Genomic DNA, 14,500 nt, shown 5'->3' on the forward strand with positions numbered 1-14,500 from the left:
GCGCATCGACAAGCTCGTCGAGTACATCGCCAAGAACGGGCCCGAGTTCGAGATCGTGATCCGCGACAAGCAGCACGACAACCCGGACTACGCCTTCATCTTCGGCGGGGACGGCCACGCCTACTACAGGTACATGCTCTGGGTCACGGGGCGCCCGCCCATGCCGCCCTACCCGCCGGGGTCCATGCACATGATGCCGCCCATGGGCCCGATGGCGCACGGCCCGCCGCCGACGATGCACCAGCCGGGGTACCCGCCGTTCTACGACCAGCACCAGCACTTTGGTGCCCACGGCCACGGGGAGTATGATACTGGGGCGACGTTCAAGGGCCTCTCTGGGCCGCTCCCCGCGGATGTCGCCGCCGAGCTGCACGACGTGCTTACCAATCTTAATGGCACCAAAGAGTCGATAAAGGGTGCCAAGACATGGTTTATGCAAAGGGCGCCATTTGCGCCGGCTCTGGCAGAAGCTCTCAGGGAGAGAATATTTGCCTTGGAGGATTCAGAGAGGCAGCTGCACATTGTTTTCCTGGTGAATGATATTCTTTTTGAAGGGTATGTTTTCATTTCAGCATCTATTTTGTGAATATAATTGCTTGCATTACGACTTGCCAATTAAGTGTAGTTAATTTTATCTATTACCAAGCTGTGTTCAGTGTTCAAGCTGATGAAAACTTGAGTAAAGAAATGATGAACTTTGATGCAATTGAAATACCAACACATGAAGAGAATTTCAATTGACAGATCTTATTGCCATCTTAGCTTATTATGCCCCCCTTTGGATTAAAGGAGTTCCGTAAGATTTTAATCCATAGGAATTTTCCTTATGATTGCTTTCATACACCCAAATCAATAGGATTCAGCAAGAGGTTGGGCCTCATGGAAATTTCAGTTTGTGTCCTGCACTTTCTGTCTCTTCAAACCCCCACAAAATTCTTGTGGAGCATCCAAAGAGCAATATGTGCAAATTCTTGTGTTTTGGTTTTCTTTAGTATTCAATAGACCACCACATCCCAATCATGCATTTGTACTATTCCTACGTATTAGAATCCAGCATTCCAAATAAGCCCTACAAGATTGTCTAGAAAAATGCACTAAAGAAAGAACCTCCCATTTTTTGGTTTCGAAGTTATTTCCATTCAAAGTTTTAAATGCCAAATGAGTGCCATTTGATATGACTTACTTCACCCTGATTCATTTCAAAGACCAACGTACGAGAGAAGATCAAAATATAAACAAATAATTGTTATAGGCTACCCTGATACTTTATTTATTTGTTGTACCAACATTAGATCTCATACTTGATACCGATACCCTTTATGATACGTATCACCAAGTATCAAAATGATTTCCATTTAGAAGTGATTTTATACATCTCCACCGAGGGGCAATCACTCTGTCAATACAAGCCCAGTAACCAATGCATTATCTACCATAGACCAGCCCTAGTTCTTCCTTCCTCTTGATGTAATCACGCAGAACAGCACCTTTCCTAGCATGTGCAACATAAACAGCATGCTCCAATCGTCACTGGTAGGAACTGGATGATGCTATCTTATTGTGCCCTTCCTTCCTCTCGCCTCCACTCCTTGGAGTCTCGATATTATATTTGAAGTATATGTATACTAGCATATTGATTATCCTTGTTTTGGGAATATTTGGTATCGAGGCATCTGAATCGCATATCAGGGCACACTAGATCTTGCGTGGTGTTCCTATTAGGGAGATAGCTCAGGTGTCATGACTACTGTATTACTTAGTTGGTTTTTTTTTTGTTTAGAGATGAAAATGTTACTGCCAATCCTAAGTAGGCCTTGAAAAACTTGCGGTGCACTCATAATGTTATTTTGCTTTAGCTTTTACCTATTTTCATTTGTTAGGAAGGCCACTATTAATTTCCTCGCAGAATATGGAATGAAATTGATTTGGTGAGATATCAGCAATATCAAAATCAGCTTGTAAGAAATGATATACCAATAATAACATGATAATAGTATTGAAAAAGGGACTACTGTTTCATGATATCCGACATGTATGATGCATATAGCAAAGTGTATTGCTGTAGCTTGTCCTAGTCAATCTCTGTTTGGCTATGATCTTTAATTGTTTCATCTGGTTAAGCTACTTATTAATCGAATCTATTATGTCACATCCTCAAATTATACATGGGCTTTAATTGTGCATATTTAATGTATTATTGGTACTTTTCTCAATACAATTCCATATCCTGCAGCTTGCAGAGACGAACTAATATTCAGGACCTTGACAATGAGGCTATTGCTTTTCAATCTGTGCTGGGCTCCATGCTTGCGAGGATTTATAATAATCCACAGAATAAAGATGAAAATCAGACTCGCCTTGAGAAAATCCTGCAATTCTGGGGTTCAAAGGAAGTTTATGATCAGGAAACCGTTGCTAACCTTGAAAGAGAGATGAAAGGTGCCATTTCATATCCTTCGGCGCCACAACATGTTTCACCAGATCCCTCAACCTTCTCAGGTTTTTTTTATCTCCCCTTCTTCTACCAACTCTGCTTATACTGTTCTATCTAGGTGGTTATTATTATCTTTTCTCATCTGTGTTTAGCTTTTAGGGTACCAGCATTTACATATAAGGTTTTGGTGTAAGTTTGGCGTATTTAACCTATAGATTTTAGTCCTATTATCATCTTGTCCTTTTGCTTTGATAACTCAGGTTGTAGTGATATGTTGATGCCCTGAAACTTTATTACTTTGAGATATGTAAACAGTTTGCCAGGCTATACAGTATAAAGATAATAACCGAAGTTACTGCGTCACCACTGAGATCCAACCAGAAATTTTCTGGACTAAAATCCTTTTTCACCAATCAGATTTCTACACATAATATAACTAAAATAATAATTTGACCATGCTTGATCACACGGGTTCTCTAAATTCTCCAAATTATTTCCCTGCTGGTACACTAAACCAAATGGCTTTTATGATGCATTTCATTTATCTTTTGCTTGTTGGAGGCAAAGCTAAGCACATTTGATGCATATCTTTTCAGGATCAGCAAAGCCCTCAAAATGGTCCTCTGCTCCGCCAGAGATGGAGAAGGCATCCCAACCTGCCCCTTCTGCACAATTTCCAGGAAACCAACATCCTGCTGGTGTTTACGGCCAAACTACTTTTCCAGGATCTTTGTCAGTGCAACCATCGTTACTCCCCCCTGCGCTTCCTCAAAGCACAGCACCAGCCACTGCAAGTGATTCAACTCCACCTCCGTATCCACTATTCCCCCCTGGCCTCATTCCAGGAATGGTCCGGAAGATGCAGATCGGTAGTGGAGTTCCATACTCTCCCTTGAGCCCGCTTGACATTCCCACAACCATCCCACCATCGACCGTTCCCGAGTCCGAGATCCTCGAGCGCGTAACGAGGTTCTTCAAGGAGATCGGGGAGGAGAACCCATCAGAAGGTCCGATGAAGCAGGGCGAGCCCGGTGATTACGACGACTACGAGAGGGAGCTCCCTGCCCGCAAGGGAGGTGCGTGCATCCCTCCCCCCGCCAGCCTGCACGTGAACCCTGAGACCGGGATGCGCGCTGATGGCTCGTTCGATAGCAAGCCGGGCTCGAGCGGCCGGTTGGGCCTTGGAGCCTCCGCTGACCCAAGCGAGGCGAGCCACCAGTACGGCGATGTCTATTCATCGTATCGCAAGCAGAGGAGCAGCAACTACCATTCTTCCATCAGTTCCCGCGCAGTAGCGCCAAGGTGAAAACGGCGGAGGCGTGACGAGCGTTTCCGTATCCACTTCTTCCTGCTATGTGTAACTGCAAGAATGTACCTTAGTAGACAGAACTAAATTGTCAAATGATTGTGCAATGTAACATTTTCCTTCTTTTGTCGCGGCAAAACTTTGAACCGCAGTGAGATTCTTAGTTTTGAGAAGAGTAGCTGGTGGTAGTCGCAAATGACGTTTGTTTCGTAGATGTGATCCTTCAGTTTTGATGTGCGCCTGCGCATGCTGCCTTGTCCTTTTATTTTTGTTGTTCTTTCTATCAAATTGTAAATTTTGGATTGCATTTGCAGCTACCCTCGGCTGTGGACTGTGGTGCTGCTGATAGTATTCAATGTTGCTTCATCAGTCTTGTCAGGGCGCTGTTGACGCCAGATGACTGTGCAACCGATAGAGAACCATGTTCTATCTAGCTGTACTCTTGTTGGGTGTGGCATTTCTACTCCCTCCATTTCTAAATATAAGTGTTACTAGAGATTTTAAGATGTATATAGATATATTTTAGAGTGTAGATTCATTTATTTTATTCTGTATGTAGTCTATATTAAAAGGAAAATACACATGAGCTTATGGGTGCTCCACACCCCTATACAAATATTAAATATAAAAAATATCAAGCAAATTTTAAAAATCTGAAATTTGGAAATATCAAACCTAGGTTCTCAATCTACTTCTGTGTGAAGTTTCGTGAAAAAATATCATGCATCCATGACGAAGGAAATGCTGTCTGAACAAAAATCCATCCAAACAGTTTTTTTTCCTATACATAGGCTATTTTGTCTTTCTTGCCACGAATACTTTTCCTGATATTTTTTCATGAATTTTCACAAGAAAGTAGATCGGGAACCTAGGTGGATATCCCCAAATCCTAGTTCTTTTTTCGGATTTCTCAGCATTTTTTTGAATTTAATGTTCTTATAGGGGTGTGGAGCATCCGGATGCTACAAATCCTCCTTTTCGAAGACTTATATTTAAGAATGGAGTCTCTAAAAGGATTTATATTTAGGAACGGAGGAACCCCGTGGAGTAGATGGAGGAGACATACGCTCTGGTGAGCATTTGCGCTCATCGCAGCCTGTCAGGTCAGGCCAGGACAACAGCTTCATGTACCACTGCTTCACGGGAGGTAATCGGGCTTTCTACCGAGGTCAAAGTGTTGCCAGATATGTCGGGATGGCGCCGGCCTTGAAAGGTTGTGTTGACGCGGTGCGCAGAGCACGGCGAAGCCACGGGAAGTCGGGGCGGCGGCCCTGGAATTTTAACAACTTTGATGACATTGGCTTTGTGTCGTGTGGGCGGCGAGATGGCCTTCGATGTTAGTCCTTGGCGCTTTGGGTGTAGCATATGGCGCATGATCTTGTGGATTGCTTGTTCTTCATCGATGATGGAGAATCCCGGGTCTACCCCTCGCATAGCAGTTGCAGATTCTTCTCTTCTATAGTTGTGTGAGGCTGTCTAGTTCGGCGGAGCGGTTTCCTGTTGGCTCGTGTATGTGTGAGGTAGACGTCTTTCTATTGAGATTGATGTGCCATTGGAGTGGGCTTAGCCCTGTATGTTTTGATAGCCCTGTATGTTTTGATTTTCGCTCAGTTTTCTGCAACTAACTAAGCAACAATCTCCTTAATTAATGAAAATAGCAAAGCTTTTGGCATGGTTTCAGAAAAAAAAGTGTTGCAAAACGGGTGCATTGTTCACAATTCATTCAAAGTACAAGGCTGTCTTTCTCCCAGAGAATATTATATAAGCCTTTATTAATTGGAATCTTGCAATTGTATTAATGGTGAAAGCACTTGAATGTATAATTGTATATGCCCTGAAACTTACATTTTACTTGTTGCACCAAGTTACAATTTTCAGGATTCAAGCCACAGCTAAGGCACTCAAATTAGAATACAAGGACTAATGAGAATTTGAGAGATGGTAAAGAATGATCTGTTCATAATATATTGGCTCCACTTTTTTGATTCTTCTCAGCTGATTCATGTAATAGGTTGACCGTGCAAGGCATGATGATAGCTCATATTGTTGTTCTGTTAGCCCAGTGTAGCGAAGGTCACGGTCTAGTCAAGTATGGTCGCCTAGTGAGTCATGCATACGGTTTCATATGATTGGAGTAGGAGCCTAGTTTGTGCCGATTGTCAATTGTCATTGTATCTGTGCAACGGTGATTGTATGTAGAGCTTGTAACTGTGTCGTATGACAGGAGGAGGAGCCCAATATGTAGTTATTACACTTGTCGATCTTGTAACTTTGGTTGTCATTATATCTGTAACAGATTGATTATGGCTGCTATTATTATTAGTATTACTTATGTTTTCTCTCTGTCCTGATTTAAATATTGGTTATTTATTTACTTTCAAATTGAAATCTGAAGAATATGAAGCTGACAAAAGGGCCCCACTTAATAGAACATGGCAACTGAGACCCATGGGACCCATCTGACTAGTGGGCCCTTCTTTTGGAAAAAGAAAAACTAAAATTGTTGATTCAAAAGGGCCACGACCCCAAAAATAAAAAAGGCTGGATTGTTCGGCTTGGCCCATGTGGCTGACCAAAATTAACAGGAAAAAAATATGTTAAATGGGTGGAATTGTTGGGCTCGACCCATATAAACGCATGAACTGGACTGGGTTGATTCTGATTTGTGATCAATTCATTTCGTCGCAATTTTTCCACATCAGCTTGCCACGTTGGATCTGACGTGGTGTGGGCAGGTTGCAAGTGACCAAAACAATTGGTCGTAAAATCTACGAACTTTTATTTTGGTCGTAACCATCTACGACCATTTCACAAAAAAAAGTCGTTAAGTTTCATTAAAGATGGTCAGCTTTTTACCAACTGTTTTTGGTCACAAGAAAGTCACAAATGGATAACAATGACCATTTAGTGACCAATATTGATGGTCGCAAGTTGACATATTTCTTGGAGTGCCCACCCCAAATTGCACTAGATCCACCCCAGAGATGCCGGATCCATTTGCTCTCTCTTCTTCCTCCTCCACATCGTCTGTCTCACAGCTCCGCTGCCGCGCATGCTCCGCAGCTGTTCCTAGCCTTTGTGCCGCCAGCTCTAGGTGTCCAGTCCTCTCTCCTGTCCTCGACGCGGGTGACGTCGTCCTCGTCCGCACGCCATCGCAGTACGCCCGACAACTCTTTGGCTCCACCTTGCGCTTGATATGTTCGAGACATTGTTTGACCAGATTTTTTTGTGATTTTATTAGGTAAAACGATGGATTTGGTTCTTCCTCGGACGAGGAGTATGGACTGACGGAGGTTGATCAAATGATTCAAGATAAGTTCTTTGATTCCTCATATTCGGACGGAGAAGTGGACATGATCATGCTCATGAGCATGCAAGAGGAAATGGACCGACAAGTAGGGCATATTCTCAACTTTAAGGGCTCAATCAAAGGGATAAGAGTAATCAATCAGGATAGGGTGTCCGGAGCAAAGCTACTGCACATGGACTATTTTGCCCCCTAGCCTACTTTCCCGGATGATCCATGGTTTCGTCGCCATTTTCGCATGCGGAAACCATTGCTTTTGTGCATTGTGGAGGGAGTGGTGGCACATGATTACTACTTCAAGCTCACAAGGGATTGATCCGAACAACTCTCTTTCTCTGCCAAGCAGAGGTGCACGTCTGCTCTGAGGATGCTTGCACTTGGTACTGCTGTAGATGTTGTTGGTGAGATGGCCAGGATGGGGGAGAGCACATGCCCGAAGACTACTATCAAGTTTTCCCATGCCATGATGGAGGTGTTTGGACCTGAGTATCTCAGAGAACCAAATGTGCAAGACACAGAGAAGTTGTTGGCTATTGGAGAGGTCAGGGGGTTTCCAGGAATGCTTGGATCAATTGATTGCATGCATTGGCAATGGAAGAACTGCCCCAGAGGTTTGCGGGGAATGTATCAAGGTCACACCAAAGAGGCCACCATCATACTAGAAGTGGTGGCATCACATGACTTATGGATTTGGCATGCTTTCTTTGGAATGTCGGGTTCTCACAACGACATCAACGTGCTTCAACGATCTCTGGTGTTCAGGAGGATTTGCAATGGGGAATCACCGACGTCCAACCATGCCATCAACGCCCGAGACTACAGCATGGGGTACTATCTTGCCGATGGCACCTATCCTTAGTGAGCGGCGTTTGTGAAGACCATATCTGAACCACATGGCAATAAACAAAACCACTTCGCAAAATGCAAGAAGCGGCTAGGAAGGATGTGGAGAGGGCATTTAGTGTGCTTCAAGCTCGTTCGGGAATTGTTCTTAGCGCTGCAATGATGTGGGAATCAGAAACTTTGTGGCGGGTCATGACAAGTTGTGTTATTTTGCACAATATGATTGTTGAGGATGACACTACTAGCGAAAACCTTATACACAGAATCTTACCAGCATTGCGGTTTAAAATAAGGCGCTACTGCTATCCACGTAGCAGTAGCGCATCAAGAAGAAAGAGCACCACTACTATAATTGTCACGCCATTGCCGCCAGACTAGGTATAGTAGTAGCGCTCATACGGAAACCGCGCTACTGCTAACGAAATAGTAGTAGCGCGTTTTTAGGGTAGGGCGCTACGACTAAGTTTGAACTTGGCCACATGGCGGGACCCACTAAGCAGTAGCGCGTCTACCAGAAGGGCGCTACCGCTACATCTTTAGCCGCAGCGCGCTACTGCTAAAGCACATCCACCACCTTTTCCTCCCTCCTCCCCTCCCCTTCCCCACCCCCACCATCTCTTCCTTTCACTTTCCCCTAGCTCCCACCTCCTCTCTCCCTCACTTTGCTTCTTCCTCACTACTTCTCTCCCCATTACTCTCTTCTTCTACCTCTATTTCTCTCTATTGCTCCTAGCTAACTACACCACCTCCATTAATGCAACTCCTTTCTCTTCTTTCCTCTCCTCCACTAGTTAAAGTCATCTCCTTCCCCAAGTAGCTAGGTAGTTCTACCCATTTAATGAAGTGGCCTATGTACCTCCCTAACTAGATCTAGCCATGTCAAGAAGTAATCTTTGTCCACTTTTGATCATTCCCTAGGTGTGTGGCGACACTGATCAACATCATCATCACCGTGCTAGCTATATATATCTTGAGATAGGTGATTAAAAATGTGTGCTTTTGCAAGATTGGAAATATGTGTATGTGTGCGATATGACATAATCAGGCGATATGATGGAAATTGTGTGTGTGGCATGAGTTTCCGCCAAATTGTGCTTGAGTTGCCTATGTTTTGCCGAAATGTCGATTTATTTCCGTTTTGGTGAATTCCGGGCAAACTCTATATGTCCAATTTTTAGGGAAGGTCATGCCAAATTTTTGTATGACTTTGATGCATGCATGCATTTTTATAATCAGTTTGTTTATTATTACCATGCAGATGTTCATGATGGACAGTGGAACAATGGTGGAAAGCTCATTGCGATCGGCGATGGAGGACATGAATGAAAATAACCGGATAGAGATTTTATGTTCGTGTTGAAGATGCAAAGGAGGAGTTTGGCTCGACCCCTATGATGGTGGTCATTTAATGGCGCACCTGCTCATGACTGGTTTCATTGATGGCTATACTCGGTGGATAATTGAAGATGATGATGATGATGATGATGAGGATGCCGACGGGGCAGGCAATGACGACACGGGGCAAGACGAAGAGATGACCGATAATGGCGGCAGAGAAGGGGCCGGACATGGCGGCGGAGAAGAGGCCAGCGGACATGGCGGTGGAGAAGAGACCGGACATGGTGGGGGAGAAAACATGGACACGTCACAGACTTCATCGCTACTAAGTTAAATCATGTGGGACCCTCATGTTCGAGAACTGCTTCGCAACGAGACGAGTACTGACAGAGCTGCTTCTAGAGAGGAGGCCAGGCTGGAGCAACTGGTGGTAGAGTCTAACACTCCATTGTATGATGGTTGCGATCCTAAGGTGACCCGCTTGAGTTTCACGCTTGAACTTTTGAAGACGAAGACTAAAAACAAATGGACCGACACTAGCCTCGATGAGCTTCTCAAGTACCTAAAGGATGTTCTTCCCGCAGGGAATCCATGTCCTACTAGTGTGGATGAGGCCAAGAAGATTGTGTGCCGTCTTGATCTGCCGCACGTTAGATACCATGCATGCATCAACGATTGCATCATTTATCGGAAGGAGCACACAGAAAAAATCAGCTGTCCGATGTGCAATGCTTCTCGATACAAGAAGGCCAGAAAGAAATCTCCTCAAAAAGTTGTATGGTACTTACCGATCTCTCCCCGTCTACAATGTTAGTTTATAGATCCCAAGGAAGCAAAGCTCATGCGTTGGCACGCGGAGAGGACAAATCCCGACGATGGAGATGATCCGAAGCTGAGACACCTCGCAGATGCAAGCCAGTGGAGAGCGGTCAATGACAAATGTCGATATTTTGCATGTGATGCAAGGAACATTGTGCTTGGCGCGTGTACCGATGGCACGAATCCATTTGGCAACCGGAACACCAACCATAACACATGGCTCGTGTTTGTATGGATGTACAACATCCCCTGGGTGTGCATGAAGTCGAAGTACATACACATGAGCATGCTGATTCAAGGGCCGAAACAACTGGGAAATAATATTAATCTGTATCTTGGCTACTTCAAGAGGAATTAGACACGTTATTGAAAACACCGGCCAAGACATCGGACGCCAGTAAAGGCGAGTATTTCAATATGAGAGCCGCACTAATCACGGCGGTGCACGACTATCTCGGTTACAGATATGTCGCAGGCTAGGTGTGCCATGGATATTGCAGATGCACGTGGTTCATGGATGATACGACGTTTCAGCAGCTAACGTCAACGAAAGAAGGCGGGTTTGGGAAAATCATGTACATGGGGCATCGAAGATGGCTCGAGAAGGACGACCCGTGGAGAATCCGTGGAGATCTATTCAATGGTGAGGCTAAGCATCGAGGACCTCCACGTAAGCGGAGCGGCGCCAAAATCGATGAGCTACTGAAAAACTAGGAATAGTGCCATGCATTGGGAAAGACAATGAAAAAGGCGTTGGAGCCCCTGCTGAAGGTATGAAAGACGAGGTCTCTTTTCTAGGACTTGGAGTACTGGCACAAACTCGACATGCCTCATTGCCTTGATCAAACACATATCTATAAGAATGTCCTTGAGAGCTTGCTTGCGACACTGATGAACATGCCGAATAAGACCAAGGATGGGCCAAAGGCAAGAAGAGCCTTGCAAGATTTGAATATCAGGGCAGATCTGCACATGCCGCCCCGTAAAAAGTTAGAGGAGACAGAGACGAAGATGGAGGCACGGGAGAAGAATGGCAAAAAAAGTGAATGAAGAGGATTATTGCCCCCCTTCTTTCTTCACCTTAAGTCCGATTGAGATCGATCAATTCTTCAAGTGCCTTACCGGAATCAAAGTTAGTTCCGGTTACTGTGGGAAGATAAGCAGATTTCTAGACACGAAGAAGAAAAGGTTCAGTGGGATGAAGTCCCATGACTGTCATGTGATGGTGATGCAGATACTACCTGTTGCCCTTAGAGGGATAATGGACAAGCACATCCATGACAAGCTTATTGGTCTCTGCAACTTTTTCGACCTCATCTCTCGAGAGTCGATCAGTGTGAAGCAGCTCCAAGGGCTACAAGAAGAGATCGTTGTGATACTAAATGAGCTTGAGATGTACTTCCCGCCCATGTTCTTTGACGTCATGGCGCATCTGTGTGTCCATATTGTGGATGACATAATAGACATGGGGTCATCATTCCTACACAACATGATGCCGTTCGAGAGAATGAATGGGGTCATCAAATGATTCATTCGTAACATGTCTCGTACGGATGGAAGCATCGTCCAGGGCTATCTGACACAAGAGTGCATCTCTTTCTGCGAGAATTATCTATATGGCGGAGACTGGTCTGGTGTTGGTTTGCCCATTAAGAAGCACCTTGGGAGGCTCGAAGGAGAAGGTCACTCCAACGGTCGCAGGGAACTGCATGTGGGTTACTCGAATCGACGGAACAACTTTGACATAGCAAACCTAGTAGTGCTACATCACCTAGACGAGGTAGACCATTTCGTGACACTGCACAAAGAAACCATCGCAAAGAAGTATCGTGACCGTGGGCTATGCAGGACGGACGCAGAAGTTACTAGAGAGCACAACTCCACTTACCTGCATTGGTTCAAAGAGCATATTCTTCCTAATCCCCCGGAACAGGGCTCTAAGGACGGATTGCTCATATACGCCTTAACACATGGTCCCGCGGCCAACCTTGCGACCTATCAGGCATACAATATCAAAGGATACATGTTCTACACAGAGGCCAAATATATGAACAGTGATTTTCAGAACTCAGGGGTGATGATGAAATGCATGACTAGCGACAACAACGGCGCAACTAAGAGATTCTACAGAAGGGTCGAGGAGATCTGGGAGCTTGACTACTCTAGACTGCACAGCGCAACGATGTTCTGTGTCAGATGGGCTAAGAATGTCGAAAGAGAAAACCAGTATTTCACTACCATGTCTAAACCCGATGCCAAGAGCGCTACCGTGAACGCCATCGCAAAAAACGAGCCATAGGTACACGCTAAGCACGTGACAACAATGCTTCTTCATAACTGACCCGAGCAATTCTAACTGTGTTGTTGTGAGGAGAGGCAAAAGGAAAATCATTGGAATGGATGGAGTCGCCAACAAGTAAGACTACGACCAGTACGGCAACCCGATGAGGGAAGATGACGATGACGCTGAAGTATACGTTAAAAGAAGAATCAATACTACATTACCTAAGAAAGATCATACTCCATGGAAAAGGAAAAGTCACAATGAGGGTCTCAATTATTCGTCAATGAACAAGAAGGGAAAGAAGCTCACTCAAAAACAAAATGTCGATGCTAAGAAACCGTTATTGGTCAAATGATGTAATATATATGTTCCTATTTTGTGTAGACAATCAACCATTATGCATGGGTCAAATGATGTAATATATATGTTCCTATTTTGTATACACACTTAAACATTATGGGTCAAATGATGCCATACATATCGCCTTAGTTACATACATTGTATCACCTTCCCTTCATTCCGGCTTTTGAAAAAAGGAAAAGAAAAGAAAATAAAGGAAAATAAAATAGAAGAAACAAACAGGAAAAGAAAATAAAACAAAAGAAAAAAAATGAAAGCAATAGCAGTAGTGCGTGTTAACAAAGCACGCTATAGCTACTTTTTGTAGCGGTAGCGCGCGGTTTGACAAAACGTGCTACCGCTATTTTGAGTTAACCAGCGCGGGCTTCCCCTCATTTCGCCAATTCTCCACTCCTCACTCTCCCCACTCCTCCGCATGCAGCCGCCACCCTGCCCCTCCTTCACCGTCGCCCGGCCCCGACCCCGACGTCGCGCCCCTCCCCCTTGCCGTCGCGCCCCCTCCCTCAGTCGCCCGACCCTGACCCCGACACCGCTCCGACCTCCTCCCTTCCCTACCTCGGACGTCGTTGCGCCTGCCTCGCTACCATCGTCAGGCCCGCCTCCTCGCCGTCGACGCCCCTGTCTCCTCGCAGTCGACACCCCTGCACCCTCTGTAATCCCCCCACCGCTCCTCTCTCTCTACCATTAGGGTTCTAGGGTTCTTAGGTTATGTTTATAGTTAGGGCAGTAGGTTAATTAGGTTATGTTTTTAGTTACACTACAAGAATCTGCTACTTTGCCATCTGCCACGGCGGACGGCAAAGGCATGGATGGCGGACGGCAAAGACCTTTGCCTTCAGCCACGGACGGCAAAAGGTGACGGCAAAGTAGGGGACGGCAAAGAGCTGCGTTGCCGTCTGCTTCGGGCAGCTGACGGCAAAGGGGCCTTTGCCATCAGCAGCGGACGACAAAGAGACGGACGACAATAAATGCGCTGTTACTCCGTTAGGTGGTTAACGGCAGGCCTTTGCCTTCCGCTGCGGACGACAAAGCCTTTGCCGTCAGCTGCTGATGGCAAACTGACCAAATTGGTCAGCCTCCCAAGAAGCACAGTTGCCTGCCACGTGGCCTCTTTGCCATCCGCTGCTGATGGCAAAGAACCCTTTGCCGTCGGTGGTAGACGGCAAAGAGCCTGCATATTGTCTTTTTTTCTGTTTTTTAATCCAACAATTTTGACAACAAATATATATGACATATATAGATATATTTCCATATCACATATCCAGCACATAAGTTTCATATCACATATCACATCAGTTTCATCCATACACATTGTTCATACATAAGCAAGTTCCATCCATACACATTGTTCATACATAAGCAAGTTCCATCCATATACATATTACAATGCAAAGTTTCGTCAAGATAGCAAGTTCTATCATAACAAGCTAGATACAATGCAAAGTTTCATCAAAGGAAAAGCAAGCACTCCATCATAGCAAGCTAGCTTCCATGAAGTGAATGAAATCTGCAAAATGGTAAATAAGAAAGTTAGAAATAGGTGACTAGAACAAGAAGAAGACTAGAACAAGAAGTATATGTCATTTATGAGCTAACTTAGGTGAAATGGATCATATATGAGCTAACAAAGTTGAAATGGGTTGTTTATGACCTAACTTAGTTGAAATGGATCATTTATGAGCTAACTTAGTTGAAATGGGTCGTTTATGAGCTAACTTAGGTGAAATGGATCGTTTATGAGCTAACTTAGGTGAAATGGATCGGGGTCGGGGTCGGGGTCGCGGTGTCGGGGTCGGGGTCGGGGTCTCG

At 44.9% G+C, this 14,500-nt stretch overlaps 1 protein-coding gene across 1 annotated transcript in view; it reads left to right on the plus strand.

Moving 5' to 3' along the window:
• The window catches only part of LOC119339247 (calcium homeostasis endoplasmic reticulum protein-like), a 4,804-nt gene extending 695 nt beyond the window's left edge, over window positions 1-4,109 (plus strand). The window contains exons 2-4 of the mRNA XM_037611374.1: window positions 1-555; window positions 2,234-2,499; window positions 3,031-4,109. Of these exons, the coding sequence (XP_037467271.1) occupies window positions 1-555; window positions 2,234-2,499; window positions 3,031-3,740 (1,531 nt within the window). The 3' untranslated portion in view covers window positions 3,741-4,109. The remainder of the gene's footprint in view (window positions 556-2,233; window positions 2,500-3,030) is intronic.
• Window positions 4,110-14,500: the final 10,391 nt, after the last annotated feature.

The sequence above is a fragment of the Triticum dicoccoides genome, chromosome 7B (assembly GCF_002162155.2).
Source record: "Triticum dicoccoides isolate Atlit2015 ecotype Zavitan chromosome 7B, WEW_v2.0, whole genome shotgun sequence".
Classification (NCBI taxonomy): domain Eukaryota; kingdom Viridiplantae; phylum Streptophyta; class Magnoliopsida; order Poales; family Poaceae; genus Triticum; species Triticum dicoccoides.